The 21,095-nt window shown below is 44.1% G+C and overlaps 1 protein-coding gene across 1 annotated transcript in view; it reads right to left on the reverse strand.

Moving 5' to 3' along the window:
* The window catches only part of LOC8025016 (receptor-type tyrosine-protein phosphatase N2), a 542,301-nt gene that overhangs the window by 23,036 nt on the left and 498,170 nt on the right, over positions 1-21,095 (reverse strand). Inside the window, exon 21 of the mRNA XM_042294236.1 lies at positions 15,346-15,512. Within this exon, the coding sequence (XP_042150170.1) occupies positions 15,346-15,512 (167 nt within the window). The remainder of the gene's footprint in view (positions 1-15,345; positions 15,513-21,095) is intronic.

Below are 21,095 nucleotides of genomic sequence, written 5' to 3' on the forward strand. Positions count from 1 at the left end.
CAACATAATTAATCATGAATCGAAGTAATTGGCTGTGTCAAGTGCTCTGTCAAAAAAATATCTGCAAATTTTTTTTTTAGTTGTGGACTCCAATTTTTATTTAAGGAGTAATAACTATTCAGACACGTCTTTAGGTTTCTAATAAGTATTCTAATTCTAGTTTCGTGGATGTTTCTCTTACCATTCACACAACATGGGCAAAGAACAGAGAGCCTCAACCGTAAATAATGTGGACGCAAAAAAACAAAATCACGGGGGAAAATTTTTATTTCATTAGTGGACATAACTCGAGTGACATTTCGTGTTGATAATCCCGTCAACAGATCTCGGCACGTTTACATTGCGCGATACATTTTGAAGACGACAGTGACGTTTTCTCACACCTACTATTCAACAAACCAAGCAGTTTGCGTCGCCATATTTCACCGTGCGAAATAAATTAGGACAAATTGGCGATCAATTTTTCGTGCTAAGTGGGACGGGCTTTGTACACCCACGCAACAATTTACAGTGCGACAGGAGTTTCTACAACTATAAACGAACAATTAATGAAAGAAAGGTCACTGACAGCTTAAGAGACATGGGGCGTGACGTATGGTGCTCACACTTCTTACTTCGTGATTGGTTTTTTAATGTTCGCATAAGTTAATGCTTCAACCTAATTATCTCTGGAGCGATAAAAAAAAATCGCTCGGAACTCACCACGCCCTGCATTTGTTAAGCTGTCATTACAAGTTGTTATCAATAACCTTCATGGAGGCTGCACTGAATCCATGCAACAAAGTGTCTGGTAGCGGACTCCAGCGCCGCCACACGTTCGCGAACAGAGGGTCATTGAAGAGAGGAAGACAGTAGGGAGACGGTGGTCCCGGAGCAGGAAGAGCCGCCGCCCGCAGCCGGCAGGAGGCGACAGGAACGGCAGCAGCAGCGTAGAGCAGCCCCGCCGCGACCATCACTTTTGTGACTATGCAATTTGCTGGTGCACAATTGCACCAATCACAAAAATGATGAGCGCAACGGAGAGAGAGGAGCGAGGAGAGAGGCCAAGTCTCGAAGAGAAAGTTGAGCAAAGAGAGAAAGACACACAGGAGGAGAAGAAGCACTCCGAGTCGCATGCTACGTATAATGTGCACATGACGGGACAAATAGGAAGGTGAGAACGGCCAAAGTTGTCATGTCTGGCTAGCTGACCGATTCTTGGCATCATTGTTGTTATAAATGAGAAACATATCGTTTCCTCATTTGTGTACTTTCTATTTGACTTAGCGGATTTGGGATTTCAAAGCTGAAGCTAAAATTCATGAGCTGTAGAGTACGAGCTCAAACCATCGCGCCCTTAGGGTCTAGGTCAAGAACTAAACCCAGGGGAACAACAACATTATTTATTAAAGCATGAAATGCTTTTGAGCCGAACCCCGCCCCCCCCCCCCCCCCCCCCCCCAATTTTTGTCCGTTCATGCATTTCCCGCTAACTTTAGCGGGAACATTGACGCCACGTGATCAGGCGTAACTCTATCTGAAGACCAATTCAGTTTCCCCGATAAATTTGGCGAGGAAAATAATGTCCCGTGACCTGAAGTCACAAGGCCTATACATTAATTCGGCTTCTCTGTTAAATTTAGCAATAAAATTAATGTCACGTGACATGACGTTACCTGACCTATTACATAAATTTAGTTTCCTGCTAAATTTAGCGGAAATATCGACGTCACGCGACCTTTGTACCAAGCAGTGGTACCAAGTAAGATTCCATATTATAATTAAAAATTAACGGGGAAATTCATAAAAATAGACATTCTACTTCACTCCCCCAAACGACTGTTTAATGTCTTCTAAACAAATTTAAACGATCACTACTCAAATACTGCGTTTTATGCATTATGGCACTTCGGAGATAAAGTTGACTGACTTTTTGCTTAGGTTTCTGCTGGAGCTCCGCGTAAAAGTTCGGCTAGGGCTCGAGTTCAATCAGTAATGCACCAATGGAACACGAGTCCGTGGACGAACACTGCCGCAGTGCTCGTGGCCAATACCGAGTTATGAACGGCATTCGCAACTTTCACCGTCGACTGGGCACGTGCTAGAGCCAATCAAAATTGAATACGTTTCAGTTGTCTGGAATCCGCATCAAATTGATTTAATAGACAAGCTTGAAAAAATTCAAAATCCATGTGCTAGAATTGCATTAAATAAATATGAACATGGAGCGAGTGTCACTAACATAAAGAGATATGCTACGCTGGGATGAACTGAGTGAGCGCAGAAATCTTTTTAGGCAGAATTTTTCACGTGATATCTACAACAATAAACTACTAATCAATAGAGATACTTTTTTTACAGGAACCTTTTTTTTGTGTAAGGGAGAACAGAGCACCCTGACAAAATAAGATCATAACCCTGTCACACTGATACTTTCGGTTATTCCTTTTTTCCGAGAACCATTGAAGAGTGGAATAGGGTGCGGATAGATGTGTTCACGGTATATTTTTAAGATGTTTTCTGGTGCTCAGTGGTATTTTCTTGTAAATATTATATTACAGTCCTGATAGAAACATAGCGCATCTTTGTCTTACTTGTGTTCCTAAAAAAAAATGCCACCCGGCCATTTTTGGTTACAATGCCTCACGGCGATGCAGGTTTTTAAGTAAAGAAAAAAAAAAGAAAACACCTATTTATATGTCAGGTAAGGCGTCAGCAGGTGATTTATCTTAAAGTAAATCATTCACAAAACAATGTGGACAAGGTTTGTAACACAACGATATCACAATCGCCCTAAGTTACAAATATACGCGCGAAGAAGCGTCAGTGAAGGTCTCTGGAACATTCCAATCCTTACAAATCCACATACCAGCGTGCATACTCCACATACCAGCACGCGCGCTTTCATTCTCTCGTAAATAAAGCGAAGTACGCCACGTACGCGCGAATGCTGAAAATGACGAGGGCTGGAAACCCTTTTTTAGAACAATCATTGTAGCGCGAAAAATGAGTTCTCGCGAAAACTAGGCGCTCGCACCCTTAGTTTTTGCAACGTGGCATACGGGATGGCCTCTTTTGTTTAGTGAAAACGATAAACCAATTGGCGAAGAAAACAAAAAAGAAGAAGAAAACAGCCGAGCGGCGCAAGCTTGCCACTTCAGCAAGCGATGGGAGTATGCTACAGCTCCAACACTTTAAAGGGAAACTAAGCAAATCAATATTTCAGAAAAGAAGAAAACATTTAAATACTTTTTTTTTTGCCCTCCAGATTACGAATATTAAAATCACATTTCAGATTCATGCGCCAAGTAGCCACAACAGTGCTTTCAAAACATGGCTGAAAGCCCTCCTTCCCGTTGCGTTCGGTGCGAGGAGGGAATCATGAATGTACAGAGATCTCAAGAAGTTCTGCGCTTTCCGCAAGCCTTACCCGAGCAGTCAGAAGCGCCGTACGTCACGCGGAAGGCAGCTGAAACTTCTGGGTATGACGTCACACCCAGCAGTTGGTTTTTCGGTTTTTGATATATCCACAATCACAGGACAAAGATACGCTAGAATTCGCCTCTAACTCGTTTTCTTTTCAAAAAACACCTTCAGCTTCTCTTTAAATGTCAGTTGCCCGAGCGCTCTTAGTCAAACTGAATGTACCTACATGACCCACGTTCTTTATTTTGATCGTCCGGACTCATTTACTAGCGAAAAAGAAAAAGATGATTTCAGTTTTTCGGGAAGCTAATTTGGGAAAGGGAGCAAGCATTTAGGTTTAAAGATGTTAGCCCGGCGCGCTAAGTTTACATCCCTTTTAGGATCGATCTGAACCAATTGATCAATACCGTCGATTGATTTATTTAAAAAGGCGTAAACCTGTAATCACATTTGCTAATATCTCGGCCGAATGATTACTTTCTAACCAAATCGAATTCTTCATTTGCACGTGCGCTCTTTTCATGCGTGCATTTCTATGCTCTCCTGCTCTTTGGTCCCTCAAGGCATTGAAACAAATCAATAAATAAAGGGAAAAAAATAAACGCAAAAGGATGGAAGTTTAACGGGACAATCAGCGCGTTTTCGAAAGTGAATTAAAAAAACAAAACAAAAAAACACAATGATGTAAAAATGAAAATAGCAAAACAACTTAGCAAAGAGCGACTTTTTCCTTTTTTCTTTTTTACGACACATTGACACCCCGGGTACAAAGACGACTTCCGGAACCGTTTCATGGACCTGTAAGTTTCCGGGAAGAATTATTGCGCGACGATCGGAGAGAAAAGGTAAATGATTACATTTTAAAGAGCCTCTACGAAAAAAGATCGCCTTTCAGTCCGCGACGCGCGCCGTGTCTCTGCGCAGAACGCTCCTGGGTACGGTCGCAGCACCGGAGTGGAAACGCTAGATTAATTATGCAATCGAACAAATATTTTTTCTAGCCTTCGGAAAAAAAAAAAACAACTATTAGCCTTTTTTTCCCGTTTGGAACTTGGCGTCGGAACTGCTGCGGGCACTGCCGCACGGCGACAACGCGCTTGCGATAAAAGCCTTTGTCGGAAATTAAAAACAAAAGAAAAGAAGAGGCGATTGAGTCGCCAAATTAACGAAGGAACAAAGGAAAGAGAGAGAGAGACAAAGAGAGAAAGAGGGCAAGAAATAGTAATATATAAAAAAATACTAAAACAAACAGCTTTGAAATTACTGATGCTCTTTTGTCACGATGTTGCGACAGTTCTTCGCCGTCGCGTACTACTTGGGAGCTTTCGTGCGCGGGTATACGCCCGGTTTCAACTTTACGATGGACCGCAGCAAATGCTATCAGTCGTTGCAGCCAATGAGACGCTCCGCGCCTGCGACCTGACGAACGCTCCGCACGTTTCTCCATACGACCAGGAAGTCACGTGATAACCTCCGAGCTCTTGATTGGCTCCGAACCTCCTGTGGTGGCTTGTAGTGCCCGCTGCGGTCCATCGCAAGGTTGACATGGAGTATAGTGGGTGGCGAAAAATCCAGAAGTTTCGATGGAAGAGGTAGAAAAAAAATTACTAAATGAACACGTGTATGTATGTCTGCGGGAAAGAAAGAGAAATTAAGAGGAATAGAATGAGCGAGAAGGAAGAAAAAAACAAAGGGGAGGATTTTTCCGATTCGGATGGATGCCGTCTGGAAACGCTGTCCCTTTGTGTTCGCGCGCCTAGGGGGAAAAAAGAAAAGGAAAACGCCATCCGTTTTATAGGGGAAAAAAAAAAAAGAAAAAAGAAAACGCCATCCGTTTTACGAGTGTATTCCTCCGCTTTTTGTTTGCTTCATAATGAAAGTTGAAAGATCGTTAAGTAAATGAGGAAATAATAAGACAACGAAGATGGAACTGAAGATGGAAGAAAGGTAGGGTCTGTGTGTGGATACATGTCACGCTAGTAGCATGGGGGTTCAAAAAAAACAAACAAAGGAAACGAAAAAATAAGTTGTTCCTTTTTAAATGTGGGACTGTAATGACGTTCAAGGCTGCTTTAGAATTGAACAAAAGATAAAGCTGAGTGCCAAGAAAACTAAAAGAAGAGAACATAAGCGTGTCTGGAGATAACAACAATTGTTAATCACTGTTATTCCACAATATTTTAAATCAAAACGACACTCGCAGGTCAAATTAAAAAGGAATAAAAAAGAAAGAAAAGCTCACAACCCAAGACAGCAGGATTATCAAGAAAATAGATTAGTATAACACTACAAATTTTGATTGAACTGCGCTGTGAAAGATTTCCAATAAATGACACTGGGACTAGAAATGACAACACGACTTGTACAACTAAGCGCAAGTGTATGTCGTGTCGTCTTCCTAGTCACAGTTTCGTAAAGGCAATCCTCCGCAGCGAACTTCAATCGAAGCATGAAAAACAACCAACTAGCCAAATCGAAACCACTGCACAGCGCTAGAAAGAACAATGACAAAAATATTCAAAGAAACCATGAAAATTGTAAGACGGTACTGTGCATGCCATAAGTGAATTATTGAAAAATGAAAGAGAAAATAAACGAATAAGAAACTACAAAAAATAGCGTTCTCTTAAAGGGGTGACATAGATGAAGTGATTATATGACATTGAAGTATTAATATTCCAATTATGACCTAAAAAAAGACGAGTGTCACAATCAAAGTTTGCCAAAACTAAGAAACCCACAAATTATTAAGGGCTTACAGCATAACGTTTAAAGCCAATCAGCCAAATGAATCAGACAAACCACGAGAGTGAGACAAAAATGCTGTTCGCTCGATACATTGCTACAGCGTTCTAAACGCCGCTAGAAAGGGCGCAAAAGAAAAAAATAAATAAATAAAAATTTACGAAAAAAAAAAGAAGAGGAAGAACTAAAGGCAAATCACCCGTCGACGTTTCCTGTGGGCATGTTTAACATAACATACAGGCCCTAAATTCTTACGACATTCACGAACAAAGCTGATGAAATGTTTTAGCTCGAGTAGCACAATGGTGTATCGAGGGAAAGCTATACGGCATTTCCGCCTTTCAAGAAAGCCTAACACTCAAAGCACCGAACTTGCTCCAACACAAGGAAAAGAAAACGAAAAAAAAAAAAGCAGAGGAAAAATGCAAACAAGTGAAATGTCGCCAAAGAAACTGCAAGGATTAGAGGCGGTTCTAAGGCGCTACCAATTAGGATTTTCGAAGGCGGGCATGTTTTATTTTTGGAAAGTACATTGTTCTGACGAGAGGAAAGTGCTCAATGAATAGAAGGATGGGCAAGAACGAGCTTGTTGAATTCTCTTGAACATACCAGAAATGTCCGAGGCAAAAAGAAAAGCCCCGTAATGGCGCTTTTGTTTCATCAGTACAATGAACTTTTCCCATACACGTAGTTTAGTAGTCTTAAGAAATATAAACTCTGCAGCACAATGTTTCTTTTTTTTTTTTCTCCTCATAAATGATTTTAAGTACATAGGAACACGAAGTTTAATCTGCAAATGGGGAAGACATCTGGTGTCTGTGAATGTTCTTTATTTGTCGATTTTGGATCCTTTTTAGTTTCCTGGTCTGATCGTAAAATGAGTAATGTTTCTGTCGTGCGCCCAGACATGAAATTTGAACAACGCTTTAACTATCGCTTAACACGAGGGGTGTAAAATAGCGGTTTGAACGCTCTAGCGCTGCCCGAATTATAGCCTTCACAGTGCTAGAAAAACGTATTACAACATATTGGCTTTTTTTTTTTTTGGCGTTGCACCTAAGGATGACGCTGCATTATTCAATTGGAAGCAGTATTCGCGCACCGCTACACTTAAGACTTGAGTACTGATTAGCAAAAGAAATTAAACGCTCAATATTCAAGAGAAACGAACCATGCCTCCGTTTTTAGATTTAAGTTTTGCTCTAAAGAAACCGAAGCAAAAGCATCATATACAACCAAAGCTCCCCCCTAAATTAAAGCGTCCATTGCATATTTTTGAACGTGAACGTTCGACTGAGATCAGTCTAGTTGGGGGGAATAGTTAAAAAAGGGGGGACGTCCAACCGACCCTAACTGGGAACCCTACGGTTTGATGACTGCTCGACTCTTCCTCGGGGGTAACTGGGGCGATTGCCGTTGAAGAGTAGAGTGTTTTCCTTCTCGTTTTCATATTCTTTTACGTTGATGCACTTCTCTTTGAGTTGATGACGTGTCGGAGTCTGTGGACTTACGCGGATGGTAAAGCGCCGAGAGATCTATTTATCTTTTTTTGGCGTAGTATTTATGTGGCCCGACTCGAAGAACAGTAGCTGTCGCCGGTTGGTTTCAACGTCGAGAATGCGAATGTTCTGAAAGTCTATGCGGTGCTCTTTGACGTCTCAGTGTCCAGAGAGAGAGAGAGAGAAAAAACTTTATTTGTCAGTAAGATGGTGACCTTCTTCGGTTCCTTCAGCTGCTCCACATGGTCGGCAGTTGAAGTCTGTCGGCGACCTCTTGCGCTCTTGCCAAGGCCCGTGAATGTGCGTCCAGGCCCGGGCTGGCCAGCACAGCTTCCCATTGCTCAAGTGAGGGAGATGAAACTAGATCTGCCGGAGGCGGATCCTTCGCGCAGTCCCAGATTATGTGGTCTAAGGTGGCAGGCTCGCCGCATAGTTGACAGTACGGGTTTACTAGATCGGGAAAGATATTGGCGTATGTCCACGGGTTTGGCTGCGACCGCGTTTGCAGCCGCCGCCACGTGGTAGCCTGTTCTCGGCTGAGCGAAACGTCCAGAAACCGCGCTGCGCTCGTGGTCGAACTTGCGAACGTCGTTTTGGTGTTGTCGAATCCTCTCCTCCAAGTTCTTCATTTCATCGATGTTTGTGGCTGGACAATCTGTGCATGGAAATCTATAAAAGACAGCTCGCGCTCTTTCTTTAGGGGGGCGATTTCTTGGTAGTGACATAAGCCGTCCAAGTGTTAATATTGGAGTGTGGGCCACCTGGATCCCCTCTATGGTTAGCACACGTGCCAGCGCTTCACCTATTCCTGGTATAAAGGAAACGTCGTGGTTGGTCAGGACTGCGTACTTGCCTGGGGCTGCACGTGCTGATGACTTTTGTTCATGCAACAGGAAGTGCGACGGATAAAACTGCTCGTGTAGCCGTTGTTCTTGAGTTCAGCAAAGACGATTTGATCATCTTTTCTTTTGTAAGCCTCACTCGAGCAAATAGTCTTTGACGTGGACAAGAGTGCCTTGAGCTGAATACCTACGCGTTGTAACTGGTAGGATGGTTTGAGTCAAACTAGAGGTAGTGTTCAATGTGCGTCCGTTTTCTGTATACAGAAAATGTCAGTTACTCTTTTTGTCTTTTTATCAGCACACCGAGAAAATACAAAGTGTTGTCCTTTCCGCGTTTCACAGTAAACTGAATGGCCGGCTCGATGGAGTTGAAATCCGTCAGCAACTTGTCCCCTTCAGATGTTTTTAGAATACAGACGCAGTCGTCTGCATTCCGCAAGAACACCTTGGGACCTTCAACGAATGACTGCACCGCCGTTTGTTCAATGGCTCTCATGCGTAGGTTTGCCGCACGGTGGTTTGCCGTAATGGCGGAAAAGGACGCACCCATCGCGGTTACGCTTGTTTGTTTGAAGAATTCCCCCGTGAAGCTGAAGTAGGTGTTACTGAGGCAAAACTCAAGGAGGCGGCAGAGTTCGTACACGCTCAGGCTACCCTTGTCTCTGAAATCGTCGTCTTTCTCGAGGGCATTCCTTGTGGTGGCAACATCGAAAGATACTGGCGTGCTTTCCTCAGCGCTCACGTTTAGCTGCGAGAAGTTCTCCACGAAGTCGTTGAAGTTGCGCACAAAGGTCGTCGTTTTTGCAACGAGAGGAAAAAGAGTGCGGTGAAGATAGTTGGACAGAGCTCGAAGCGGTGATGCCGAGAAGTCCACAAGGGGCCGGAGAGGAACGTTAGGCTAATGGATCTTGGGGAGACCATAGAAACTCCGTGCATATTCATTCCTGCGGAAAAGCTGCAGGAGAAGTTTTCTCGACTCTGGATATTTCTCGAAACTTTCCGCCAGGATCTTGTTCATTTTCGCCTGAGCTTGTGGCGTATAGGTTCCCAATTAGGGCCCTAAAGAAGAGCCGAGTAGGCATTGAAACATAAAGTTCCCAATTAGGGTTTGGTTGGACGTCCCCCCAAAACATAATTTTGTTTTGCCATTTAATTTTTTTTTTGTTTTTGAGCCTAAAGATCTGTTTTGTGCGTGAGCAGTATTCAACATTCTGCAACCAAAGCCAAATATCTACATTCGCTTTTTTCTTTGCCTCGTTCTGAGCGCAAATGAGAGTAATGCTATGCATGTACAGTATTCTCTACTTAATACAGATGGGATGGGACATAGCATGCGGGTCTAAGATACGGCCAAAGAGGGCATGCAAAGTTTAGGATCCACATGGGAGTCAGGTTCGGATCAAAACTATCACAGTCTTCTAGTTCAAAGGCACCGCTGTTATTAATGATTAAAATACGCTTCTATAGAAGGAAGCTTTGCAACGGCATTGAAATTCGGCGGAATCATTATAGGAAGCTTTGAGACGAAACAGCGAGAAATATACCCTCTCTGTGGTTTTTCGTACGAGTTACGGCGGACCTCCATATATTTTGCCCAAGGAATTCTTAATTTATCGTTATCCGCGTAGCCTTTGATCGTCTACCGTGTGCAATCCGAAACAGATATATGTGAACTTAGCTTTTCCTTAAAAAAAAAAAAAAAGAAATTATATTACGTTCTTTGTTTTGTTTTTTCGTATTCTTATTGGCAAATACCGCTGCGCAGCATTCATGAGATGCTCGAGCCTCGGTATACGCCCTGTGTTTATTAAGGTCCCAGTGACTAGGTAAGCAGATTATCGGCGTTTTCATTCGCCAAAGCTATTCGAGTGCTCTGAGAAAAAGGAGGTGCACTTGCACACTTCAGAATGCACACCGACACTGATTGAGGCCGTGGTCGATAAACATAACCGGTACGACGACACGTTAGCAGTCTTCAACTTGTGTCGCGCAGTGTTATAGAACCACTGCGCGATACGAGGAAAAAAAGCTTCAAAGGCGGCGACACCAAAAATATGTTAGACCAATTTTTCTTTTATCCGCGCCGTGAATACGAGCATCTGATGCATATGTTTTGGTTTTGTTTATTAGATTGAAGGGCATATGTGAGGCAGATGTTGTGAGGTATGTTTTAGAAGTTTTCACACATCTTTCGGGGGGGGGGGGGGGGGGGGGGGGGGGCTCACATTCACTTACGAACTTCAGAATGGGACTTACCTACGATTTTTGGATTTGAGATTAGAATTCATTGCTAAACACGTTTGCTGGCCTTAACGCCCACGCTCAAAGAAGGGTCTTCTTCCATATAATTCATTGAACTCTAAGCTGGTCAAGAGAAGCATTGCCTCGTCTTGCCTACAAGCTGCACTCGAGAAGTCATGTCATATTGTGGTTAACGATAGTTTTTCCCGGCAGGTTGAGAGGCTGACCGTGGCAGGTTTCCCAACTTCAGTTTTATTGAGCGTTGCGGAGGGTTTGCTAAAGAAACTCAAGGGGGAACCCCGTCCCCATGAGGGAAAGGCCGAATAAGAGACCGCTCGTAATACAGTATCTCTATAAAATTTCACGCAACTTGAAAAAAGTTGCCTTGAGGTACGATGTGCCATTGGTGTTTTCCGCTCCGTGTAAGCTGGCGCAACTATGCGCGAGAGGTGGCGATAAGAAGGACAAAGGCCCCGCTTGCTCGGTGAAACATGAAAATCAATATGTTGTTTGCAGGGTGGGAGTTGTGTACACGATTCTACTAACGCGTGGAAAAGCCTACGTCGGTCAGACGGGCAGATGTGTTAATCACAGACTGCGGGAGCATGACTTGTCGTTGCTATCAGTGGTGGGAGATGTAGGGGGGGCATCTGCCATTGCATTTTCATGGATGCGGGTGCAAACCTATCTTCAGTAAGACTGGTATTATTGGCAATGGAAGGGACGGAGTGAACAGAGAAATCTTAGAGGCGCATGCAATTATCAAAGTAGGCGCCAACCGCGTAAGTCAAATGTCACTGGGCTTAAGTAGTAAAGAGGTTGTTTTTTTGGACACGTGGTGAATGTATCATGTGACCTAGGCGAAGTTGCTCTTTTCTTTTGTTTTCATGTGATTAGAGTTCAGTTGAGAGTCAGCGCTTGTCCTGTTTGCGTTTCCTTTGGTCCCCGTTTACTGTGCGCTGTTTACCTTTTCGTCAGTGTGAACCAGTTAACTAACCCAGATGGCCACCCTTATTCATGTGATGCATCATGCGCAACAACAACAACACGGGACATATAACAGCTCTCGCTCAAAACACACGCTGCTGCTCAACAAATAGCATTAGTATAGATTTCTCACCCTCACTAGCCTACATTAGTAAGTTAAAAGACAAAAAACGCACTCTGCGGCTCAAAAAATAGCTTTAGTATAGATCTCTCACCCCCATTAACTCACATTAGCAAGTTAGAAGACAAGCTTTTAACTAGCTCGTGTTTGCTGGCATTATTTAAGCTTGATAAACGTGTATATTGTTCAGTCCGCTCAAATGCACATCCGTCTAGGCGTTGTTGCTAAGTGCCCATCAAAACGCTAATATCAATATAAAAAAAAGAGGTATCTCCATAAGTTCTTTTTCCTACTTTTTGAACGGGGTTGTAATTTTTTTTTCGGATACGGCAGCATTATAGCCTACATCTCTCGCAAAAGATAAGCACATTTGCTGTCCCGAGAATAATAAAAAAAAAAAAAAAAAAAAAAGAATAGTGAAAACCAAGGAAAAGTCGTGTTTCAGCCAATTAAGCTCAGACATCAACACAGACGATCCAGAACATTTCGCAAGCGGTCACAGACGGTTGAACTTCCAGACATAAGATGCCAGCCCGCGCCTGCGACCTTGTACAGTCCACGCGATTGAGTTGCGTCAGACTTGCTGCTGTGCTGCGAGTCAGTGTGGATGTCTGAACGTTACGAAACGGTCTCGTTATTTTCTCATTCCAGCATTAGTTGTATTATTGGAGACGTCCGTCATAATGCCTAAGTCCCGTCCATCATTACTTTCTTCTTTCATTCCTTTTATATTCAATAATACTGTTAATCTTTTTCGAGGTTCTTACAGGAGACGATCAAAAACAAAACTATACAGGCTGCACTTGCCAAATAACCGGGAACAATAATCTCATAATCTATGGTTTTATTGCTTTGTCATAAAAATGTCTAGTAGAAACAAAAAAAAAAAAATGATATATTATATTTTTTTTAAATTTAAGATCGTCATTAAAGTCGAACTAAAGAAACTGCAAGGAATTTATTCATTTCCCCTCGATGTTTCTAGGCTCGCACAAACACAAGGCTCTCTAGGAGACATATCAGGGGTGAATATTATGTAAATAAAGCCTGCAGCCAGGTTTTGCAGAAGTTTAAGTTTTAAAATGAGTACGATGTGTGTGGACCTCTCGAATGATTTTTGTTATATTTCAGTACCGATCCAACCAGAATGTATACACTAATAGCGTTGTCTAACAATGCTTTTCCAGATGTTTTTTTAGTATACTGTGTGTCACGTGCGAAGTCGGATATAATAATGAACGCCGAGTACTTGTTCAAGCATACTCTAACCAAAACGATGGATACTAATAAAATAATAAGAAAGCTACGGGTAATTGGCACGCAAACAGTTTTTGATTAGCTTAGAGACATTAGCTAGTTAGAATACCGTCTAGTCTAGATATATTTTCTAAAAAGAAATGTAGCACTTCATAATTCAGGAAAGTTTTGATTTCTCAAAATATGCCATAATCATTTTTCCTCTCGGGTATCTTAACTGGGGCTCCAATAGCAATATCATTAACAGGTATTGAGAACAATATAGTACGATACTGCTAGCTACACCAACGCATCCGTATTGTTGAAGAAAACACAGCCTCGTGCATTCGTTGGTGCTATATCTTATCCAAAGATGAGTTTGCGTGGTCAAACGTTATGTCGGAGTATGGCGTTGATATAAAAACAGATAACCGTTATTTTTGCAGTGTCAGCAAATAAGTATTAGCCAGTACGCATACAAATGGGTACTCTCGCAAGTTATTTTTTTATAGATAATCAGCACATTTGCAGATTTTAGTTTAAATAACTATATAACTACATTTACGTCTTCGAAACATTGTAAAATAGTCGTTATCGGATCTCGCGTACGAGCGTGAACACCCCTATTTTTATGAGTTTCATACATAGACGTGCGCACTGAGGCAACTGATAACGTAGGCGTCCGCACTGCTTGTGGCAGGATCCAGGTTCCCAATCAAGGCTAGTGAATAGAGATACATCTCCGTTATATCCGGTTTCTGGGCAATGGAATCGTCTACGGTTTGCAACTGTCCCGCGTAAAGCGCAAAAAAATGTCTACATTAAATTTAAAAAAAAAGAAAAACGCGAACAACAACACGAGTCTGCATAGGCAAAAACAGCACAGATTATAACATTCATCTAGCACATGCTATCTGAGAAAAACAAGTCGGCTCGCAAACCCAATAAAGTTATTCATTTAAAGTGGTTATAACAAACGCTTTCAAACTGTATAAGATTCAAGCAATAAATAGTACCGTGTATACGAATAAATAGACTCATTGTTCATAAACAAAGCCTCCGCGTTAACTTCCCCGCGGAGCACCCGGATAGCCAATCATCGCGATCAACACCGCGGAAAATCGTTTGCTCGGCAGCGTTGTTCGCTACGTCTCTTATGTAGAGCACGACTGTTGGCTGAGCGGGTGCTCGCTGGAAAGCTGTCGCGCGAACACTGCTCATAAACAGTGCCTTCATTGCAAGAGTATTACTCTGAATAACACACGTAGAATTCGCACAACAAGGCACGTCGCTGCCCTTATGTCATGAAAGAAAAATTTAGCGTAAGATAATGCGAGTGCTGGCAACGTTTCGGTGACGGTACAGTGGCCACGTCAGCACTGTAATCAGATTCACATAGCTGTTAAAATTCCTTGGTTCTTGGTTTGGCTGTTCCAATTTCTCTCCTGAGCTCTCTCTAGACTCAGTCACGGCCTAGGAAGAGCCGTACGTCGAAAGTCGCGGCCGTTGAATGGCGCAGGGATTGATTGAACTGCATCTCTTCAGTACACACTTTGAGAATGCTGGAGCACCTACTTTCCCGCAATACACTTGAGATAGCTGATCGCTGCAATGTACGGAGGGAACTCGACGAATGACGAGGCCGGAAATATGATTAGACCGAAGAAAAAAGTGCACCCTATAACACTAAGCACGTTGAAACGCCATGCTCAGTGTCACAACGCAATATTGCTTTTTAATTTTTTTTATTAATTAAACATTTAGTTGGCTGACATAATGCCTAAGATGGCGCTTTGTTTATCCCAATATCTTTTTGTCTCGTACTTTACAAAGTTTCCTCCATAGATTGCAGCGATTGGCTCTCCCCGATGCCTCACGGGAGTGTGGACGCACTTAAAGTTATGGCTCCGGGAAAATACGGAAAAAAGTTTCCCACCGTTTAAAGTTATAGTCCATAAACTTGAAATAAGGGAAAAGTGTGGCCACTATACCCTGTTTCAGCTTATGTTGTACCGCAGCGAAGGCTAGAAGCGCGAGCTCATAGCGTTGGCAACTGCCCTTAGTGCACGAGAGCTTGTGCCGCCGAGATGTGCACTAGAGCAAGGAGCTCGCGCTTGTAGCCTTTACTGCGGTACATCATAAGGTGAAACGGAGTATAGGTCTCCAGGGCCTCAGCCATGGTATCAGACTAACTGTCTCGACGCTTCCTTGATTACTTCCTTCGCGACTCCGTGTGGTTAACAAAGACGAGGAATGCATAATCGCTCACCTTCTGAACTCGAGGATGGCTTTGATGGAAGCCGGGATACCGTTGTCTGGCCACGACAGGAAGTGGAACTGCGTCACTGTACGGGTCTCGCTCGTCTTGAGGTTCTTGAGATAGAAGCTGCGGACCAGGTAGTCGTCGCACCAGATGTGCTCCGACACCAGGTGCACCTGAATATCAGACGGCAGTACCAAACTTCAGAATAAGTCAATCTTGGGTCGAATAAGTCACGGTATTTAATAACCAGGGAGACCTCATTTTTGCATCGCTATTGTTAGGTCTATGTTTCTTTGTCAGAACAGACATTTTAGAACACTGTCTCCAGGCTGGCAATTAGGACCAGCCATTTATGCCTGAGTCCTACCCCAAGGCACTACTCAGAAACAGTAACAAGTCACAGTTCCCAGCTGAAGCCGATAAAATATAGTTAACGTTTTAAACATAATATCTTTATTATCGTCATGGAGACACAATTTATTATCCTAGTTTCAGATGCGTTCTGTAATCAAAGATGAAGGCTGATCGCACAAATACGAGAAGTTATTACGTTGCAAACAAAACTATTTTATGTGCGCACGGGTGCTACAACTAAACCAACAGTAACAACATCCACACTCAAAAAGAAAAGAAGAAAAAAAAGAAAAAAGGAAGCTACGTTGAATAATAAAGCCTAAAGTTGCTCACACTAAAAAAAAAAAAAATCGTCCTTATTTGTTTTTTTGTCAGCGGCGTTTGACAGTGCGGAAGCATCCAGGGAGAAGACCTGCTGCCCGAAGAAAGTTTCCGGGGATAATAGCTTTCTACACTTTGCTTTTCTTTGTCCCTTCCGAAGGAAAACAGTTATCACAAGGGGATTTTGGGCGGAAATGCTGCGCATCGTGCGTTTGAGGCAGCGATCCGCCTATAGCCCGTTTCAGCTTACGATGGGCCTCGGCTGACCTTACGAGCCATACCAGCCAATAAAAATGCCGTGCGAGTGCCGCCTAACCTTCGAAAGGGGGCGCGGCGACGTTCTCTGGCTGTGTAGTCACGTGGTACGTTGACAGAGCTGGATTGGCTGGGATTGCTCGTAGCGTCCGCTGTGGTCCAGGATAACGTGACACGGGGTATAACAACGTCGCGGCCCTGCTCTTGTTTCACTCGGAAGTGGAGGAGGGTAAGATGGTGCATTAAGACAAAAAAAAAAAAAAAAAGGACAAGAAAAACGGGGTTAAAAAGAAACATTCCGCTATCGAGTAACGAGATTTAAATTACTCAGGAATCCGCGAAGCACAAAGATGCGAACCAAGAAAAAAAAAAAGAATAAAGCAAAAAGGGGAAAACAAAAGTTAGAAATTGAGGCGACGGAGAAAATTGCCGAGAGGCGGCGGTGGCAGTGCGTGGATAAGTATGGAAAGAGGAGCGACGGCTCTCAGCCCCGGCACGGGGTATAAAATTTCTATAAATCGGGCAGCGAAGCCCCCCTCGCGACGGACTTGTGACAGGAATTCTTCCGCTCCTCTTTCGTTTGTTGACTTTTTTCTCACACACGAATCTCCAAACTTATTCTCGTATCTGTTATCCGCGCGAACTAAACATCAATGCACATAAGTGCCACGTCCAAACGTACACAGACACACACACACAAATGCACCCCCTCGCATACAAACACATGCGCGCGCGCACACACATACACATACGCACGCACGCACGCACGTGCGAACCCTTCGGGGCTGTCGGGTTTCGGGAGCCGTTAACATTTCGCTCTTGGTCGCGGTGCTTTTTTTGTGTTTTTGTTTCCTACGTTTCATTCGACGCCCCGTCAGCTCCCATAGTCACGACGTTGTCCATCCCAGCCTCGGTTTTCGTCGTAATTAAAGAAGTCTGCGTACACACCCAAACGTACGTACGCACGCACGCACGACCTCACGCAGCAAAGCAGCTAGAGTGTTTAAACCGTCGGGAGTGCGATAGAAAAAAAAAAAAAAAAAAATAAAGAGAAAAATTTACGCGGAAGCAAAAAGCGCGGTTAAAAAGCTCTCGAAAAAACAAGGAGAAAATATACCACCGGGAAACGTAGAATTACATTGGCATCGTCTGGCAACCACTAATGAGAGCGACCGAGGCGGTTCCTGTCGGTGGAATTCGGCGACTCGGAATTACTCGTTCGTTCCGTCTGATATTTCCAAAAAAAGAGAGGGTTTGATTGCGTCTGCAAACCAGTCAGAGCTTGCGCGCTATATTTTTTTTTCTTTTCTCGCGTTCCAACGCTTGTTGAGTCAGCGGAAAAGTCCGAAACGCGGAACTTGGTTGCTAAGCCTTACTTTGACTGGATCAAAGGGAGCCAAGCTGCCATACGAGGTTCGAGACTAGGGTATACAGATGGCGCAATCAGAGCCAGTTTGGGAGGTATTTAATAATTTCTTTTATTTATTTTTATCTTAGTTTCGTACGTCAGTACTAGGTCCCGTTTATAGAAAGTGTCTTCTAATTAAGAATATTGTTCGGTGTCGGGTCTGAAAAGCGCATACGCGCGCGGATGCCTGTGCTCAAAGGCGGTGTACGTTTGGGAGCTTCGTACGCGCTAACGAACTTGTCAAATGGCGCCCGCGCGCTAATCGCGTCTCATCGAGTCGGTACTCACAGTCGCTTTTCTGTCGACTGCGTGTTTTCGCCACGACGTGCCAGAGAAGAGGAATCCGTGGCTTCCGTCGACGTACGCTTGTGCGTGTGTGCGAGGCGCCGCTGCCAATATCCAAATACGCCGGGAGAGGGCGCTAGCATACGCAAAACCGCAGGAGATGCGTGAAAAAGGTACTCGCGCGCTCTAACTCCTTGAAAGCGCTGCAGATGGACATCATGTGTTAAGGGCGCAATCCCTTTTCACTGTTCCCCCCAACTGTGCACGGGGGTTTGTTTTACCGAGAATGCCGCGTGCTGTCGGTGATTTTGCGTTCGACCGAGATTTAGTTCTAAATTTCACGGCAAGTTATAGTATATGGTGATGTATCAGGAAGATTCGGTGGCCGAGCGGGCTAGCGCACGCCAGTTCGGTGCACGGGTAGCGAAAAATCGCGCTGCAGAATTCCCAGGGATTTTGGGCTCGATTCTTAACTCTGCCCCTTTCGGTCTGGGGCCCTTATCTGGACACTCGGCGAAAAAGTCGGCGAGAAATCCGGCGCCCGTGATTAACCGACGCCGCGCTTGACCTTGACACCGGCCAATCACAGCCACCGGATTTCTTGCTCAATTTCTTTCGCCAAGTGTCCAGGTTAGGGACCCGGGATGAGCATCATATACCGGCGTGTGGTCGTGTATCACTACTGCGTGATGCATGTTAAAGACCCCAGGCTAGCGGTTGTACTGCACTGGCTAAATTTCTCATCTACAGCCGGGAGACAAGTCGCCTGCTGAGGCAGACTAACGTCCGTCTATATTAACATATACAAAACATTATTTTGCGATATATTATGACTTATGGGATTTGTCAAGAACGTGCTGCCTTTTCCGTGCCCCGTTCGGTCTGGTAGAAAAACAAACAAACAATAGAATAACATCGAATGATTTACCGGTTGACTATATAACTGATTGATTATTATTGTATGAAGTTCCCACCCAAAATAGGCGAAGATTAAATTATACGAGACAAGCGTGACTCGTATTGTCTCCGAGAAGGCGGTAATGATATTTATTATAGTCGCCGACAGGATGAAAACGACAGTATTTCTCTTTCGAACGCCCAGTCTCCAACACACGCTCCTTGCCATTGGCTGCGCGTGCATGCCCGTAGTTCACGAGACGCAGAAGTGTTATCGGAGTTCAGAAGCTCGCGCTGAAGGCAGGGAAACGGAGGGAAGTCTGCCTGTCGTTTTCATCCTCTAGGGAAAAATATACCATTCTAGGCTGCCTTCATGTGCGCTTTTCATAGGGTGATGACATTCTTTGTAGTACCCAATGCCGACAGCACGCGTTATCGAAAAAAATACAAAGAAATAACCGGTCACAAAACGCCACCGTCTATACTTCGTTTCACCTTATGTTGTACCGCAGGGAAGGCTAGAAGCGCGAGCTCATAGCGTTGGCAGCTGCTCTTAAGTCACGAGAGCTTGTGCCGCCGAGATTTGCCCCAGAGCAAAGAGCTCGCTTTTGTAGCCTTTCCTGCGGTACATCATAAGATGAAAAAGAATATAGCAATCTCAATGGAAAGAGGTCGTGCCGGGAGACGCGCTTGTTCGGGCTCAGGAACAAGAAAGAAACAAAAGTGTATGAAAAAATAATAAAATGTCATCACCCTCAGCAAAACGCACCTGAAGGCACACGAGACGCCATATTTGAGGGCGCTGTTTAAAGAGCATACTCAAAACGAGATAAGATTAATAGGCTGCTAAGACCGGCGATCTTGATGGTGCCGAATGCAGATTGCAAAAGAAGTGTGGAAGCTCGCCGTCAGCACGCGCTCAGCTGCAGTGAATACTCCCTATAGGGAGTATTCACTGAAGCTTATACTGAATACTCCCTATAGAGAGTATTCACTGGAGACCATACTGAATACTCTCTACAGGGGGTATTCGCTGGCGGCCATAGCTGCGTGCGCGACAGCTGAGCGCGTGCTGACGGCGAGTTTCCACACTCCTTTTGCAATCTGCATTTGGCACCATCAAGATCGCCGGTCTTAGCAGCCTATTAATGTGAACTCGTTTTGAGCTTTATCAAGAAATCGTGATGTATCCCATTTCTTTAATAAATACGTTTTCTCACTCACTCATGCACGCTAAACAACGCCCTCGAACATGGCGTGCAGTGGATCCCCTCTATAGTATTATGGCGATGATTCTGGCCGAAGCCTTTTTGAGCGTTCGAGCAAGTAGCGCGTGCATCACTGCTGGCTATAGTATAACTTGCACGTTGGACTCTGGATTTGTAAATATTGGAAAGGACTATTGGCGACGTGACCGATCGAAAGCGTCGGGGTGGTCAGCCCTCCACCCACGATTGGCCGAATGCTGACTGTGACGTCAGCAAAGGATTCCTCATTAACGGATATACGAGTAATGTAAGAACTTCAATTTTGACGGTGTTAGCAGTATTGGTTTAAAAGCACAATGATTTCCAGCTTCCACCACGCTAATTATAAACATAATCGAACGTCTTGTTCACAGGGTAATGACGTCACGAGAGGTAACCATAGGAGGGCGCCACCAAAACATCTCGCCGCTAATAGACCCTTTTACTGCTTACGAACATGAACCGCTGCTTGCGTTTCAAACGACTTCCCGTCGATCAGTCTTCTCAAGCCCGTCGGGCTTGCTTATGTCACCAGTGAAAGCATAAATGCTACATGGACAACAAAGTTGGAGATTCAGCGAGGGCCTTCGGCTGTACGATTTAACAACTTGAAGGAGGCATATAGGTTTACAAGAATATTATAAAAAATTGAACAGATCTCGCGCTTCTTGGTTCTTTTGGCGTTCACCTGGAAAATTGGTAGTTAAATATTTCATCGACGTTTCAAGCAGCAGCAGACTTATGGTGGGCTTTGTTATTTATTTTTATGAGTGGGATTTCGTAAACTCCTTTGATAAAATTCACGCTTTCAAGCACTGCCAACCATTTTTGCGGAAACGCGCAAGACACGTGCCACGTGCGGGTGCTCTGCCGCCATCTGCTTCCAAAAGTCGCTTGAGAGACGGGCCACCTGCACTGGCGCATTTGACGCTTTGCAAGACAATCGCAAACACATCGAGGGGCTTTAGGATGTCGCAGAGACGTTTATT

Source organism: Ixodes scapularis, unplaced genomic scaffold (assembly GCF_016920785.2).
Source record: "Ixodes scapularis isolate PalLabHiFi unplaced genomic scaffold, ASM1692078v2 PGA_scaffold5__190_contigs__length_132052651, whole genome shotgun sequence".
Lineage (NCBI taxonomy): Eukaryota > Metazoa > Arthropoda > Arachnida > Ixodida > Ixodidae > Ixodes > Ixodes scapularis.